The following is an 18153-nucleotide window of genomic DNA, read 5'->3' on the forward strand; positions in this document are numbered from 1 at the left end:
TATGAGTGCCGAATTTTGCAAGCCTTTGTCTATTCTAATAATTTATGGGGGCATCAATTCATCTAAAACCAAGAATTTAAGATAAAGTGAACCAATATAGTATCCAAAGTAGAGACTAATTTTCTACCCGGCAGGACCAGTTCCTAAGATTCTTTTTTGGTAGTCCCCTACATAGGTCCTAGAACCTCTCCTAGGCGGTCAGAATAAGGCATTCAAGCCTCGACAGGGCCTACACATGGACGGTCAAAATTAGATTTAAGAAACGGTCAGTTTGGTTTTGGGCATACAAGATCCAAAGCGATTGAACATTTCGTCTCAATCAATGGTGGGACCAGTGTGCACATTTTATTAAAAAGAGGTAGGGCCCTATTGAAGCATTCCTGATAAAATGTGTGTAGTAATTGGTGTTGTTAGTTTGGTGGCCACATCCCATCTGCTCATCCAATCCTATGTTCCCAACCCTTGTTCGGAAAAGAGGCTTCTCAGGACTTTTTCATAAAAAACACAACTTTGACCTTCGCCACGCCCATGCAATTGACTTGATTGAGTGATTAAGACTGTTCCCATTCCACACGATCTGATGCTCTCCTACCAGATCAGCGGTCAGGATTCATAACAACTTAGACACAACACTGTGGGCCCACAAAGGTTACAAAAGATATTAGTTTGAGCGAGTGTCCATAGCATTTCCCATTAGAAACTAAAACCCACATGGTTTTAAATTTGGTCCCAAATCTGAAATTTTGGATTTCGGTCAAACACCGAAATCAAAATGCACCAAAATCGATATCCCAAATTTCGTCAAAAATTTGGGCCGAAATTTCATTAAAATATTATTTTTTATTCTTTTACCGAATTTCGCTGAAATTCTGGCCCAAGGAAACGAAATTTTGTAAACTTTTACCGGATTTCGGCCAAAATTTCGGTTTCGGCCGAGGCCCAAATTTGTACCGAAACTGAAATTTAAAACCATGACTAGGAATGGGAAAGGTATTTCGTCTTTTCCCCAACTTCAATGTTTGACTACTGAACAAAACCCTAACGGCTCCCAATTAAATACGTGCCGTATCCTCTCTCTCTCTCTCTCTCTCTCTCTCTCTCTGCGTTTAAACACTACTCCCTCTCTTTCAACCTTCATTTCTAACCGTTGGAGCGTCTCTCTCTCTCTCTCTCACACACACACACACAATGCCAGGCGTTTCATCATTCATCGACGAGAATCGCAAGCCATTAAACAATGTACTTCATTCATGTTTTCACCACCCAAAAGATAATTCCGATTCTTCTGTTTTAACAGAGATCAATAATACTCAACCTTCTACTACTAGTAGTTCTTGTTATTCTTTGAAGAGGAAAAGACCCCCCAAGATTCAGATCCCCTCTGTTTTACAAGAACTTCAAATGGTGAATATTAAATGCAGAGCAAAGGCATTCGAAGATGAGACAGTTGGATACATGGGCACTGGCTATGGGGTTTTCGCCAAGAAAGGGAAGAAAAAGTTCATGGAAGATACCCACAAGATCATATCTCATTTAAATGGAGATTCCAAGAAGGTAACATTATGATATGTGAGTTTTATTATGTTTATGGGTAGTTGTAATTATTATTTAGTTAGGAAACAGGGAGGAATGTATGCTTATGATTTCCTTTGGGGTATTCATTCTCTGTTTTTTTTTTCTTTTTCTTTTCATATTGTCGATTTTTCCATGTCGGAAATTCTAGAATGAGAAAGGGTCTCTGTTTTTTTGGGTTTAAGGGTTTTGCTAACGAGTGGGCACTCATTATGGACAGTTTAAATGCTCTTAGAAAGATAATTTTACACTTTTTTGATAAAAAAAAAAAAAAAAAACTCTCAAAACATGTGTAAAATGATGTTTCCAAGAACATTCAGGGCCGTTTGGATACGCGGATTTTATTATCCAGGTTTTTAGTTTGAAAACAGTGTAAAACAGGGTTTATGATCAAGTTGCTGTGTGCTGTTGTGACACCGTTTCTTGGATTTTAAGTAAGAAATCCAGGTTTTAGAAATCTCTACCGCATCTTGAGATTTCTAAAACCTGGAAACATGCGATGATCTGTTACGCTCTTGCTGACAGAAAGAAGCACGAGAAATCAGAAAACGACGGGTGGTCCGCTTCTTCTCTTGTCTCTCATGTACAATTTTGAAGAAATCACAGATTCCAAAATCCCCGTATCCTGGGGGCCGTTTAGATACGGGGATTTTAGAATCCAGGTTTTAGTTTGAAAACAAGTGTAAAAGTGGGTTCATGATGAAGCTGCTCCGTTGCTGTCCTGCTGTCCTGACAGTGTTTCTTGGATTTTATTAAAGAAATCCAGGTTTTCGAAATCTCTCCCCCATCCTGAGATTTCTAAAACCTGGAAACATGGGCGACCTCCTGAAGGGAGAGAAATCAGAAAACGACAGCTGGTCTCTTTCTTCTCTCGTCTCTCATCTACAATTTTGAGGAAATCCAAGATTCTAAAATCCACGTATCCAAACTGCCCCTTAAATGCTACTCAGCAAGCGCCCAGCCAAACCCCTTTCTTTCTAAGTGTTGATGGGTTCTTTGCTAATGTGTTCTCTGTTAACAAGAGAATCGTTATCTCGGTTGTTGTTTTGAAATTTAGGGATTTTTTGGGGTTTATGATGGGCATGGAGGTCGAAGGGCAGCTGAGTTTGTTGCAGAGAATTTGCACGGAAATATATTGGGAATAATGGAGAAATGTAAAGGACGTATGGGAAAGCAGGAAGCAATTAAAGCTGGGTATCTAATGACGGATCGGGAGTACTTGAAACAGGTACTTATTTTTATGTTTCATCTTTCATATGTTATAAAACTGAACTACCTTTGCTTCAGTTGTTTTGGAAGTGGTTGGAAACAAGGCCTTCCGTTTGTGTGTGAATCAGAGACTCAAACAACCCACAAACATGTGGTGTATATACCTGGAAAATAAACCACACCACAAATAACAGAATGCAAAATGGGAAAGAAAGAAAGAATAATAGGATCAGCCACAAGTCAAACCACAACACTAGATTTACGTGGAAAACCTTCAATGAATCCGAGAGAGATCCACTAAAATTAGAAAGAGATTATGGTGTTTTCCTTCTCAAGTTATTTGCCCAAAACTTGAGGTATCACAAATACGGAGAAACCAACAAAATAGAGAGATGCAGGATTCTCATATGTGCAGTGTTTGATTTTCCATGAAAAAGTTCAAACTACTCTTGATAAAACCTGGTCAGAAAAGTGTACTTTCTCAAGAAAATGGCCTAGTAGTCACCACAAATAACAAAATGCAAAATCGGAAAGCAAAAACAATAGGATTAGCCACCAGTCAAACCACAACACCAGATTTATGTGGAAGACCCTTCAATGTCAAGGGAAAAATCCACGGGACAAGTGGAAGAGAGATCCACTAAAATGGAAAAGAGATTACAATATTTTTTTTAGAGAGATCCACTAAAATGAAAAAGAGATTATGGTGTTTTTCTTCTCAAGTTATTGGCCTAAAACATAACTCAACTCAACTCAACAAAGCCTTTGTCCCAAACTAGTTGGGGTCGGCTAAATGAATCTTGAAAAATTCATGAAGAAGGTGAAAGGAATCTACCCGGCTCTAGTTGGGTTCTTCTACGTGGATCATTTTTTTCTATTCTATCCTATCCAAGGTCATGTTCTCTGTTATGTTCCTAGCTATCAAGTCTTTCCTCACTGTTTCTACCAAAGTTGTTTTCGGTCTGCCACTACCTCTTTTTACTCCATCAATTTGGCACGAGTCGCCTCTTCTCACCGGAGCATCCAAAGGTCTACGGTTGATATGTCCAAACCATCTCAAGCAGTGCTCTCTCATCTCCTCCTCAATTGGTGCCACCCCCACCTTTTTTACGAATGCCTTGATTTTTAATTCTATCTAACCTTGTGTGGCATCCATCTAAGCATTCGCATCTCTGCTACACTAATCTTATGCACATGCTGCTTCTTGGTGGCCCAACATTCTGAGCCATACAGCATGGCTGGCTTCACAGCTGTCTTATAAAACTTTCCCTTCAACTTGGTAGGGATTTTACGGTTGCACGGAACTTCTGAGGCAAGCTTCCACTTCAACTAACCTGCTCTTATTCTATGGTTAACATCCTCTTCAATCTCTCCTTCCTTATGTAGAATTGAACCAAGATATTGAAAGATATCCCTCTTAGGTACCTCCTGTCCAGTCATATTTACTACATCCTCGCCCCGCCTCCTTACATTGCTAAAGTTGCACTCCATATACTATGTCTTGGTCCTACTCAGTTTAAAACCTTTGGATTCCAAAGTAGTTCTCCATAACTCTAACATAGCATTTACTCCTACTTTGGTTTCGTCGTTTAATACTATGTCATCTGCAAATAACATACACCACGACACCTCATCTTGGATACCCTCCGGAAGCTCATCAATAACTATTGTAAAAAGATAAGGGCTTAGAGCTGATCCTTGGTGCAGTCATATTGTAATTGGAAACTCAATAGACGTGCCATCCGTGGTTCTGACACTTTTTACTGCTCCATCATACAAATCCTTAATCACATCAACATATTTAGTAGGCACTTTTTTTGTTTGAAGGACCCACCGCATAACACTCCTAGAAACCCTATCATATGCTTTCTCCAAATCATTGAAAACCATATGAAGGTCCTTTTTATTTTCTCTAAATCTCTCCATTAACCACCTAATCAAGAAGATAGCTTCCATAGTCGATCGTCCGGGCATGAAGCCAAACTGATTCTCTGACACCTTAGTCTCTTTTCTTAGTCTATGCTCAATTACCCTCTCCCAAAGCTTCATGGTGTGACTCATTAGCTTAATTCCCCGGTAATTGGTGCAACTCTGAATATCCTCTTTATTCTTATAAATAGGTACTAATGTACTCTCCCTCCTCTCATCAGGCATCTTCTGAGTCTCCAAAATATTGTTAAATAATCTAGTTAACCAAACCAAACCCCCCCCATCACCCAAGCATCTCCAAGTCTCAATAGGAATATCGTTAGGCCCTCTAGCCTAACTTGATTTCATATTTCTCATAGCTACTCTTATCTATGATGTTTGCATTCTACAAACAAACAATGATTCTAATAATGCCTATTTGCCCAAAACATAAGGTATATTAAATATTGAGAAACCAACAAAAAATAGAGATGCAGGATTCTCATATGTGTTATGATTGATTTTCAACGAAAAAAATGCATAGTACCCTTGATGAAACCTTGTCAAAAAATGTATTTTCTCAAGAAAATGGCCAAGTAGTCACCACAAATAAAACAATGCAAAATCAGAAAGTAAAAAACAATAGGATCAGCCAGAAGTCAAACCACAACACCAGATTTACTTAGAAAAAACCCTTCAATTTGAAGGGAAAAATCTACAGGACAAATCCTAGAGAGATCCACTAAAATGAAAAAGTGATTACAATATTATTCGCAAGATGATATTTTCAACCCCCTGCAGTACGCATGTGCTCCCCTTAAACATGATTTGACGTGAACAGTGGGCAACTTTAACGCTTTTGACTTCAAATCATGTTAAAAGTGGGGCGCATGCGTTGCAGGGGCGTGAAAATAGCCCTATTTTTCTTCTCAACGCCCTATTTTTCTTCTCAAGTTATTTGCCCAAAACTTAAGGTATCACAAATATTTAGAAGCCAACAAAAATAGAGATATGCGGGGATTTTCATATGTGATGTGTTTGATTTCCATGAAAAAAAATGCATGCTACCCTTGATGAATCCTTCTCATAAAAGAGTACTTTCTCAAGAAAATGGCCTAGTGACTACCACAAATAACAAAATGCAAAATCGGAAAGCAAAAAACAATAGGATCAGCCACAAGTCTAACCACAACACCAGATTTACATGGAAAACCCTTCAATGTGAAGGAAAAAATTCACGGGACAAATCCTAGAGAGGTCCACTAAAATGAAAAAGAGATTACAATATTATTCGGGAGATGATATTAACCCCCGCCCCCCCCCCCCCCCCCCGCAGTATGCATGCGCCCCCCTTAAACATGATTTGACGTGAACGGTGGGCAACTTTAACGCTTTTTTACGTCAAATCACGTTAAAAGGGGGGGTGAAAATATCATTGCCCTATTTTTCTTCTCAAGTTATTTGCCCAAAACTTAAGGTATCACAAATATTGAGAAGCCAACAAAAATAGAGAGATGCAGGGATTCTCATATGTGATGTGTTTGATTTCCATGGGAAAATATGCATATTGCCCTTAATCACGTTAAAAGGGGGGGGGGGCGCATATGCATACTGCAGGGGGGGTGAAAATATCATTGCCCTATTTTTCTTCTCAAGTTATTTGCTCAAAACTTATGGTATCACAAATATTGAGAAGCCAACAAAAATAGAGAGATGCAGGGATTCTCATATGTGATGTGTTTGATTTCCATGGGAAAAAATGCATACTACCCTTTGATGAATCCTTGTCATAAAAGAGTACTTTCTCAAGAAAATGGCCTAGTATGTCCCAACAATTAACAGAATGCAAAATCGGAAAGCAAAAAACAATAGGATCAGCCACAAGTCAAACCACAACACCGGATTTACGTGGAAAACCCTTCAATGTGAAGTGAAAAATGCATGGGCCAAATCCTAGAGAGAGATCCACTAAATGAAAAAGAGATTACAATATTTTTCTTCTCAAGTTATTTGCCCAAAACTTAAGGTATAAAAACTATTGAGAAGCCAACAAAAATAGAGAGATGCAGGGATTCTCATTTGTGTTGAGTTTTGATTTCCAAGGGAAAAAATGCAAACTACCATTGATGAAACCTGGTCAGAAAAGAGTACTTTCTCAAGAAAATGGCCAAGTAGTAAACCTTTTTTTGTGATTCATTCCTCATTACATGATATTTGATAAACACTTCCAATTTTTGCAATATTCGATCAAACATCCCATCCGCAAAGAATACTTTCTCAAGAAAAATCCAAGTACTAAGCCATCTTGTTCTTTATCCTGTGTTAACCTACATGAATGATCAAACTTTGCAAATTTATGTGACTATTGGATCAAACATTTCCGTTTCCATGTCTCATATCCCAAAGTTTCAAGAAATGATTCACCTACAGTCAAACAATTTGTTGCCTGGTACTCATTGCTGTCCTAAGAATTCAATGCATTCACTATTCCAAAAAAAAAAGAAAAAAGAAAATGAAAAGAATTCAATACATTCATTCCAAAGGGCCTATGATACCTGCATGGTGTATGCATTTGTTGTGATAAATATGCAGTTGCTGGTTATATGTCTCATAATTTCATCATTCACTTCATCGTAATCACAGAAAAATATTGTCATACTCTTAAATTTCTCTTGTACATGCATACCATGTAAAAGAGATTGTATTATGTGGGCTAGTTGTAATTTCTAAGGAAATGAGATTTAGTGGATTCTCAAACATGGAAAAAATGTTTATTTCTGGTGATTTTTATAAAATTGCCCGCCCTTTATTCTGAGAGATTCTCAATTCTAAATTATAAAATAGACCAATCAAATATCAAGTAATGTTAGGAACCATAATCTTCTGTTTCTTTCACCATGTTAATTGACTCTATTCTATGCCAAGGAATCTTTGCTTCCATTTAAATGCAAATCTCTTTCAGGAGTTATCTCCGTACTCCATTTTTTAGTGTTTTGTGTTTTTGATCCTCAAAAAATGGCTACAAAAATATATATTTGCTTTTCATTACAATAATATGTTCGATTGAGGTTTCCTTTTGTTTTTATTAACTTACCTTCGAATGGGTTCACTCTTTCTGTGTGTCCATTATAGCATTTTATATCCACTTTATCCTCTGTATGAAAATTTCAGTTGTTTATATTGAGCTTGCTATGTCTTTATGTTATTTTATTGTGGTTGAGTTCCACATCAGCCATTTATAGTAGGTAATCTACGACCCCTCTCTACATAAAGAAGTGCTTTGTTCCTCTATCAGCTCATGTTAGTCCAGATAGCCTCTTGTAGGTGCACTTGGCGGCTCCAGTCTTGTAAAGTTTGTGTTGGTCAACATATGGCCTCTTGTGGTGCACTTTGGGAGCTATAATCTTGTAGAGTTCCCAAGTCCTTTGTTAATATTAAACATTTTCATGTTTGTTATTTCGTAAGATGTAGTACGAGAGTGGGTTATACAGCCTGCTTGATTTTCTTAACCCTTTTTCTTCCCAAGGTTTCTCTGCATCCCATTTATGGTTAATGGTACAACTTTTTGTATATAATTGGTTAGTCTTCATTGACTTTGCCCCTATTTTTGGCAATGCCCAATCCAGTGATCATTTTCCACAACAAATCCCATTTGTTTAATGCTGTGGCTACCCAATTTTCCAACTAATGTCAAGCGCATCACATTCGTTGTGTCACATTCACAAGGATTGTGTCTACATGAAAGGACTTCGACATGTTCACATTGTCCAACCAGGCATGCTTCTCTATGATGCAATTCATACCAAAATTGAATACATATTGTGGCTTTCTTTGAATCTTCTCTTAGTTTGTCATTCCATATATTGTTTGTTATCACTTATCTCTCTGATTCATCCATTTATGCCCATTGAATGTTCCTTAAAAGTTTTAAGTGATATCGCAGAGGATTGCTTATGCTTAAAGTTGAAGTTTTGATGACTCATCATACATCGAAACTTTATATACCTTAAAGAAAATCCTCTTAGTCTTCGAAACCTCATCTATCTAAACACTTATTCTGTCCAAAACAGTTTAAAATTAAAGGTCCAGATTATTCATTGTTATTTTTGAGATATTCAAGATACAACCTCAACATATTCCTGAGTTTACTTGTTGCATCTTTATGTCTTTGTACTGTTGGCTTAGTCACACATTGGTTACTTTATAAAGTGTGATCTCTACGGAAGAGGGCTTAGGACCACTCTAGCTTATTATCCTGAGCTGTCCAAGTGGTAGCCTCCTTTGGATGCACCTAGGAGCTCGAATCTTGTAGAATGCCACAACCCATTGTTAATTTAAATATTTTCTTATTTTTTAACAGAGCATGTCTTGTTATGAAACCCTCTGTCTTGATATGGAATCTTTTTCTCCTATTGCGATCAATTACATTACAAAATCTGCTTTTAGACATGAAAATATTAAAGCCATGTTCTATTAAGATTATGACAACCGATTATTGGACTAAAATTTAAACATAATTTTGAGTCCACTAATAGGTTTGGCACTCACAATCGGTTGTCATAATCTTAAACAAACAGGGCCTAAACAATTTTTATTTTTATTTAATTTTTGTTGTATTATGTTATTTCTAATATCAATAATCTATATTTTAATTATTTAATTCTTATAATATTTTGTGACAACTTATCAATTGCTTTGACTGTTTTATTGATGACAAAGAGTTATTTGTAGCTACTTTATTTAATTAATTTTGTACCAATTGATCTATTAATCCATGTCACAATCAAATTGAAGTTGAGCTTAATTATATAACTCAATTGATACAAATTGTTGGGATTGAGCCCATTAGTTGAAAGGTGTGTTCTGTTGCAACCACAAGGTTGAGATTTCAACCCCAGCTAACTCTTCAAAAAGAAAACATGAAAAAAAAGAAGAACTACTAATTGAATATCTTAGCAAAAAATGTTTGATATTTAATTTATTCCTTGTAGTAGTTTGAATATTATGTACATTAAAGCAAACAATCTTGCAGCATCTCACATCCTGTCTACATTTTCCTTTTTTCAAACTGGGGTTCCAAGTGAGAATTGTCAAACTGGAGTGAAAAGTGAGAACAGAAAAAGAAGGGGTATAAGAATAATATGTGTATCCATTGGGTCTTTCATTATATTTGCCCTTCTTTGTCAACTTTTGCCTTTGTCTTTCATTATATTTGCCCTTTCTTTGTTAACTTTTGCCTTGGATTTAATTTTGGATATTATCACAGGGTCTAGCCAGTGGCACCTGCTGTGTCACTGCACTAATTGAAGAGGGGGATATCAGTGTATCAAACTTGGGAGATTGCAGAGCCGTTCTCTGTAGAGGTGGTGTGGCTGAAGCGCTTACAAACGATCATAAAGCAGGACGGGAGGATGAGCGAAACAGAATTGAGTCGAAGGTGTGTGCAGAACTCAGTTGCACCTCGTTTTGGTTAGAATGAAATTGACTAGGGATTTTCAAGGGAATTTTGTGGAAAGGCCTTCTGCGGATGACTTTTGCATGAGAGAACAGCCACCTCATATGAATTAAATGAATAATACAAACTCTGCTGAAAATTGAGACTTTGTGGCTGTTCTCTCATGTAAAAGTCAACCGAGAAATGGCTTTCCGCGAAATTCCCTAGCAAATCCTATTGACTAAGTATCTCGTTGTTTTTTATGACAACTGATATTTTTTTATTTTGGTTATGAAAGTTGTACTGGATGATGTTGTCTAAGTTTCTCTTCTTAGATGCGAATTTTTTTTTTTTTCTGCTGGCTCTCTACACATCCTATCGTCTCTATTTTTACCTCATTAAACTGTAATGAAAGCCATAGTTTTTCGATGATTCAGTATTCCTAGCAATCTGGATAAAAGCATGGAAAAAGAATTTGATTGGCCTTTTCTGCTCTTCTAATACAGGGAGGGTATGTTGACAACCACCGTGGAACTTGGAGGGTTCAAGACACCCTTGCTGTATCTAGAAGCATTGGAGATTTTCATCTGAAGGAATGGGTGTTGGCAGAACCTGATTCAAAAATATTTCCTTTTACTTCTGACATGGAATTCCTTGTCTTAGCATCTGATGGCCTGTGGGAAAAGGTGAGTTGAACATTATCTCTGCTATCATCAATACTTTTTGCTTGAAATGTTAGCTCTACACTTTCAAGAGATGAGGAATTTAAAAGAACACACGCTCTGCTCATCGAACATTATCTCTCCTATCATCAATACTTCTTGCTTGAAATGTTAGCTCTAGACTTTCAAGAGATGAGGAATTTAAAAGAACACATGCTCTAGTCATCGATCTATATTTTTTGCGCACTTCTAGTTTTTCTCAATATGGTAATGTGCCTTGTCTTCAAATAACTCTAGGCTTTCTTTTCTTATTTATTGTCACCTATATATAGGGAAGTGATATCTGCTCCAAGTGTTTTGATAAACATGCGCTCCACTTGTTTGTCGTGTAGTATTTAAAAGGATGTCAGAGGATATTGCAGTTCTCAAAAAGCGCTTTAAACCCTTTAAATGCTAGACGACAAACAAGTGAAGCGCATGTTTATCAAAAACACTTGGCACAGATATCATTTAAACCCTTTAAATGCTAGACGACAAACAAGTGGAGCGCATGTTTATCAAAAACACTTGGCACAGATATCATTTCCCTATGTATATTATTGATGATTGATAGTTTTTTCGTCTTCTAGCTGATTGTCAGAATTAAGAAATCAAGGATAATCTAATGTTGTTGCTTCTTTTATGTCGTTTATCTCTATTATACACTGAGAGGTTCAAGCTAGATGGATAGGCTAGATCATTTCATTGAAAAACGAAGTATGTATAAGTATTTTGTCCAAGCTATATAACATAGATATTTCATGTTCTTAGAAATTGTCATGTTTCACAAATACTGTAGATGCATGTGGAACTTCTTTTCTTTTTTTTGTCATTTGTGAACATATTTTGAAATTATTATTCTTTTAGTTCAAACCGGCAAGCCTGTGTTTAACTTTGTTTTTTCCCCTATTTCTCCATTTCTCAGTAAATCAAGTTGGAATATTTTTCACTTAGCTTTTCTCTATTTCTTGGTGATATCATTGTAACGCGAATTCTTCTTTAAAGAAAAAAGAAAGACAAAGGGAAAAAGGAAAAGAAAAATTGTAAACCAAAATATCATTAATATATTGTCACACGTTTGGCTTGTTCCATGTGAATGAGAAATGCATGATTTCTCAGGTGTTAGGAAAATCATCGTCTTCTTTTTTCAACTATGCAAGTTACAATTAAGGACACTGGGACCAAGGACAGCGAGACCTTATTTGTAGGGCCATAGGGCAAGGCACACTAAGGTGTAGATGTTACATCTTTATCTTCCTTTTCGACTATAGGACTAAGGTGGTAGGAAAATCATTATCTTCTTTTTCAACTATATGTGGCACTGGGGACTAAGGACAGCGAGACCTTATTTGTAGGGCCGATAGGGGAAGGCACTAAGGCGTAGATGTTACATCAACATCAATTTTCTGATTGCTTTGGTGAGATATGTGGCACTGGGGACTAAGGACAGCGAGACCTTATTTGTAGGGCCGATAGGGGAAGGCACCAAGGCGTAGATGTTACATCAACAGCAATTTTCTGATTGCTTTGGTGAGTATTGGAAAATTGTTATCCAATTTCACTACTAGAATTTTTTGGATTGACAGTATTGGACATAATTGCTCGACTTTGGAGTGGGCTGACATTATATTCATTGAGTCCTGGTGCTCAATTTATAAATAGCAATGAATTATTGCAATCGAACACCAATAAAATCAGACACTGCCCTTAATATGAAATCCTTCTCATCAATAACCATAAATCAAATTTTTTGACTACTCTACCCTATTGGTGACTCTAACCTTGCTACGATAATAATTGTAGCTTTAATTCAGATTTTTTAAATATAATTTATCAAGATGAAAATGAACTGTGACATTGTTTATAGCTACTTATTTTGCCAAAATTTTCTAGGTGGGCAATCAAGAAGCTATAGATGCTGCAAAAAAGTGCATTGATGTGAACAATTTGGGAACTGAGAGAAACCATCAGAAAGAAGATGATGCTGATGGGTTTGGTTGTGAAAACACCAGTCCTCTATCAAAAGCAAGAAGAGTTTCATTAGACCACCCAAAGAAAATGAAAACTAGGTGCACAACTCAAGAGAATGGTTTTCCCATTGATTTGAACAATTTGGGAACTGAGAGAGATCATCAGAAAGAAGATAATGATGATGAGTTTGGTTGTGAAAACACCAGTCCTCCATCGAAGGCGAGAAGAATTTCATTAAGCTGCCCGCAGAAATTGAAAATCGCGTGTCCAACTCAAGAGAATGGCTATTATAGGTTCATGGCAGCTTGTAAGGAGCTTGTTAACCTTGCAGTAGTTAAGGGCAGTTTAGATGATATCACTGTTATGATCGTCGACTTAAAGCATTTCTACTGCGACTGATTTTTTTCCCATTGGACAAGCACCCATTCTCTTCAACATGTAAATTCATTGTAGAGTAAGCTCTGTTTCTGGAATTTTTCAGTCTGAAAAGAAATAAATTTTTCCAAAAAAACCCTTTTTTTCAAGTAAACATGTGGTAAACCCATTGTTGAGCAAGCTATATTTCTGGTGTTTTTCATTATCTGTAAAAGAAATAAATTATTCCAGCAAAACCCATTATTCTTTAGTCTCTGTATTTTTAATCGCCAACCCCTTTTCATTAAGCTGCTGAATAGTTGTGTTTTTTCTTCAAATTCATATGATATTTCCATTGAAGAGAGCTGTGACAGTTCAACCGAATGTCTCTGTCATTGGACCATTACCACCTTTAACTTATGCTTTCTCATCATTGAAAACCAATTGCAGCAAGCACTTTTCATGGAACAGAACATTACCAGGAAATAAGCTAAAGGAATATTAATATCATCTAATGCCAAGCTGGCCAAACGATTTAACTATAGTTTGTTTTGCATATAAAAAATGATGGAAGACCATATTTAAATGACTTTGAATATTTTTTCCCCATTTAAAATTGGCACCATGTTTTCTAACCAAGAATTGATTGCTATTTCACAATCAATTCCATTCGCTTCTTACGAATCTTTCAAAATTATGTTGCAATTCCCATTTTTTCAATTAGGGTGGATCTATATGTTTCATTTGTTAACTCTTGTAAGAACAATATTTACCCCTCCAAAAAATGTTATTAATGCAAGTCTCTTGAATTAGGGTGGATCTATATGTAAAAACTAATGGATACAAGGATCATTTGCTAACTCTTGTAAAAACAATATTTAGTCCTCCAAAAGTGTTATCAATGCAAGTTCATTTCCTACAAATATTTTTGTGTTTCATTTCCTACAAATATTTTTTACCCACTCTAGATAAATTTTTTCATCATGGTCAGACTGAAGGGTTAGGAGTAATGATAGACTGAAGGGTGCCCTTAAAAATACCAGTTACAAGGGCGCTCTCATTGGTCCATAGCAAGAAATTGCATTTATTAGGGCACAAAAAAATAGGGAAATGACGTTGACAGCTGTAACCATAACTGTACGTTGCTTATATGGACCAATTAGGGCGCCCTTGTAACTGGTTTTTACAAGGGCGTCAGTCTATCATTCCTCCAGAATCAGATTCTCAAGGAAGGATATTTTCAAGTGTTGGATCTTCTTTAAACTCCTCAAGGAAAAAGTTATTTGTCCTTGTGAATAGGGTCCTCTAAAACCAGAGAAAAACAGGGGTTTCAAGCAAGGATTCTAGTCCATTTTTTTCATTTTTCTGCAACTGCCACTCTAGATCCCACTCTACTTTTTTGCAGCTCTAAAGAAAGTTAAAAAGGCCCACATGGATTGGGGAGAAAAAAAGGATGAAAACCCACATTGGTAATCCAAAATTTCTTTATTTTGACTGGTCTCCTTTTACCCGTACGCACTCATGTCTCCAACCAGTCCATGCTTAGGAATCCCAACTCCAAATTCAGTGAAAAAGCTTTTCTTCTTTTCACCATGCATGGGGAAAGTTATTCTAATTGAGAGATGTAAACAAGGAAAGTATAAAATCCTTCTTGAATATGAAAGAGCACTTTGGAAAACAACACAGCTTTAAATGATTATTAACCCTATAGAAATTTTGCAATATAAAAGTCTCCTTAGACTCACAACGCCCAAAACAAACCCATCTGTATAGAGTGGTCTTGCTGGTAAGGTCTCCAAATAAGATATTGGATCCATCAACCTACTACCAATAAAGAAGGGAAATCCCCTCTCTCTCTCTCTCTCTCGCTCTGTGTGTGTGTGTGTGTGTGGTGGATTTCTAGTCTTAGTTGTATGGTGCTTTCCCCCAATGAGTGAACCCTTTTCTTCTTCTTTCTCTTTATCACTCCTAGAACAATTCCTCTGCTAGATATCAAATCAGACAAGTCTTCTCTTTTCTTTGAAGAAAAAAAAACTTTTTCACTATAAAGTTCACTTCAAGGAGCAAGACCCAATTGATTTTCCTCTCCTTATCTTTTCAAATCCCCTCTCTTTCTCTCCCCTTTGGCAATCTGTTTGTTAGATATGCAATCCAAGTAATCTCCTACTCAGTCAAAAAAAGTTCGTCACTGGATTTGAGATGCAAGACCCAAATGCCTTGTTTGCCTGTTTCTCATTCAGCGAAAAGTCCGCCGATGACACTTCGGCCGCGGCCAAGTCTGGTCAGAGTGTCGTTATGTCTGTCTTCCGCACCAAGATCGCAGGCCAATGCCGTCTGATAACAGTCACATGGTGCAAAAATCTCCTAGTCCATGGCCTTTCCATTGCCATAGATGGCGGTGACAACCATTATATCTGTAAAGTGGAGATAAAGCCTTGGTCTTTCTGGCGAAAACAAGGCTCCAAACATTTTGAAATTGACAGTAAAGCCGTGGAGATCCATTGGGATCTTAAGTCCTCAAAGTTCAGTGGAGATCCAGAGCCAAAGTCCAATTATTATGTCGCGATAGTTTGTGAAGAAGAGGTTGTCTTACTTCTTGGTGATCTAAAGAAAGAAGCCTATAGAAAGACAGGATCGCGCCCCTCTCTGATCGACGCCATATTGGTGTCTAAGAAGGAACATGTTTTTGGTAAGAAGAGGTTCTCTACTAGAGCGAAATTCCACGAGAGAGGAAAATTCCACGAGATTTCGATAGAATGCAGCAATAGAAACAGTAGTATTGGTAATAATTCTTCTGACTCTAGCGATATGGAAATGGCGATAAAGATTGATGGGCATGTTGGAATTCATGTGAAGCATCTCCAATGGAAATTTCGAGGTAATGAATCAATCTCTATTAATAAAACTAGAGTAGAAGTGTATTGGGATGTTCATGACTGGCTTTTTAGTCCTGGTTTACGGCACGCATTGTTCATATTCAAGCCATCCTCATCATCCACATCCTCATCGTCATCATCATTATCACTATCGTCTGAAATAGGATGTTCTAGCTCGATCGAGGCGGAAAATGAAAGTGGGTCATCTGGTTTTTGCTTGTTTTTGTATGCTTGGAAGTTGGAATGAGATCTCCCATTAGAGAATTCACTTGATCTCGTCTATACTTAGAACAAAAGAACAGAAAGTCCAGAGAGAACATGTTCAGCTGCATGTTGCAAGGTGGAATGAGGTGGATTGTAATACTTTTTTTCTAATATTATATTTACTTCCATCTAGGATGATGTCTCACACACAGAGAGAGAGAGAGAGAGAGAGAGAGAGAGAGAGAGAGAGAGAGAGAGAGCTCACATGGGGGTAGACCCCACAAAAATGAAGTTAGTTACAGCTGGTATTGATCAAATGTCCATGATTAGATACGACGAATTGGATTGGATCACATACATGCCACAATAATTCCCATATCCCATGCCATTTCTCTCTCTCCTCTTTCTCTACTGATTGTCGACAAAAATACAACAAGATAACATCCAGCTTGTAACATGTGTGTCAGATTTGGAAGCCAGAAGGGACCCCTTATGAAAGCAAAGGGGGCCGATGATGTGAGGTTGAGAATGGCAGTGAGGGTGATAGAAGCACTAATATGTATGCATGTCTATGTGAATGGAAGTGGGAATTGTTCTTCATTTTATTGCCTTTCCCACCTTTTTCCAATGAAATAAGAATGGGAATTTTAAACTTCATGCGTTGTGGTGTTTGGACTCAAAATTGAAAATCTATTCTCAAAAAATAAAACAAAGGAACAATTGGACATCAAAATACGAGAATTGCCAACGGGAGACACACTCTTCAAAATTGTTAAAGAGGGTTGCTAACCCCCTTTTGAGAGTTTGATAACCCCATTTTGAGGGTTGATAACCCCCTTTTAGAGACTTGATAACCCCCATTTCGTCCCTCTCTAACAATTTTATAAAAGTGTGTCCTCCTTGGCAATTCTCGTATTTTGACGTCCTCCATTGGCAATTTTTCCTAAAACAAATAGGGTCTAACTATTGGGAAGCAAGGCCTTCCGATTCGAGAATAAAAAATCAAAACAACTGAAAAATGTGTCCTCGTAGATGCCAAAAAAATAAATCCCTCCACAAATAAACAATGCAAAATCAGACGCTAATTAAGAATAGGGAAGTGATATTTACACCCTTTTTTATCACCAGGGGCACCCAGTGCCAGTGTATCAATGACTAAAGGGGGGCTAATGTACTTGACGTCAGAAAAATCCAGTGGTTTTGATTGCCACGTACACTGGCGCTGGATATCCCTGGTGATCAAAATGGGTGTAAATGTCACTTCCCTTAAGAAAAATAATATAATCAGCCACAAACAGAAGGTAAGTGATATATCCGCCCTTTTGATTACTAGGACACCTAGCAGCGGTGTATCAATGACTGCAGAGGGGCTAATGTACTTCACGTCAGAAGGATTCAATGGGGCTGATTGCCACATACACCGCTGCTGAGTGTCCAGGGGCTGATATATCACTTCCCAAACAAAATTACAACACCAAATTTACTTGGAAAATCTTTTACTGTGAAAGGAGAAAACACATGCCAAATCCGTGTGAGATCCTACCAAAATAAGAGAATTTTACACTGATTTTCTTCGGTTTACCACAAATATGGAGCACATTAAAGGATAGAAAGATACATGGTTACGTTACAAATCAATCCCCCTCCCTAAAAAACACAAAAATAAATCTTCCAATGAGTTGGAGATGATCTGGTAGGCAACAAAAGTAATACTCCACTTTCTGTTAGAAAACCTTGGGCTGGAGATCGAAGCCTACCCAAAATGCTGACTTTACTCTGTGAGGATAGTTATGATGTGATCTGCTCTTTTTTTCTTCACTTCAAATCTATATTGATTTTGGACAGAGTTGCACAACTAGTCATGTACAAATCCCAGTTTCTGATCAGCAACAGATCCAAAATCTATGCGGAAGGCACTCAACAT

General features: G+C 37.3%; 2 protein-coding genes across 2 annotated transcripts; both read left to right on the forward strand.

The window, feature by feature from the left end:
- The first annotated feature begins 1120 nt into the window (after window positions 1-1120).
- On the forward strand, window positions 1121-13470 carry LOC143862241 (putative protein phosphatase 2C 14). The gene is made up of 5 exons (XM_077373252.1): window positions 1121-1554; window positions 2630-2800; window positions 9956-10126; window positions 10630-10809; window positions 12718-13470. Exons 1-5 carry the CDS (start codon window positions 1189-1191, stop codon window positions 13192-13194), a joined length of 1365 nt encoding a protein of 454 aa, XP_077229367.1. The 5' UTR covers window positions 1121-1188; the 3' UTR covers window positions 13195-13470.
- A 1237-nt stretch (window positions 13471-14707) lies between these two features.
- On the forward strand, window positions 14708-16834 carry LOC143862242 (uncharacterized). Its single transcript, XM_077373253.1, has one exon. It carries the CDS (start codon window positions 15349-15351, stop codon window positions 16270-16272), a length of 924 nt encoding a protein of 307 aa, XP_077229368.1. The 5' UTR covers window positions 14708-15348; the 3' UTR covers window positions 16273-16834.
- The last annotated feature ends 1319 nt before the right edge of the window (window positions 16835-18153 follow it).

This window comes from Tasmannia lanceolata, unplaced genomic scaffold (genome assembly GCF_043159265.1).
Source record: "Tasmannia lanceolata isolate RefF3 unplaced genomic scaffold, GAP_Taslan_0.1 ptg000037l, whole genome shotgun sequence".
Classification (NCBI taxonomy): Eukaryota; Viridiplantae; Streptophyta; class Magnoliopsida; order Canellales; family Winteraceae; genus Tasmannia; species Tasmannia lanceolata.

Coding starts and splice junctions, on each gene's coding strand:
- LOC143862241 (XM_077373252.1), top strand. CDS start 1,189: ATGCCAGGCGTTTCATCATTCATCGACGAGAATCGCAAGCCATTAAAC. Junction 1,555..2,629: donor TAAATGGAGATTCCAAGAAG/GTAACATTATGA, acceptor TTTGAAATTTAG/GGATTTTTTGGGGTTTATGA. Junction 10,127..10,629: donor GAAACAGAATTGAGTCGAAG/GTGTGTGCAGAA, acceptor CTTCTAATACAG/GGAGGGTATGTTGACAACCA.
- LOC143862242 (XM_077373253.1), top strand. CDS start 15,349: ATGCAAGACCCAAATGCCTTGTTTGCCTGTTTCTCATTCAGCGAAAAG.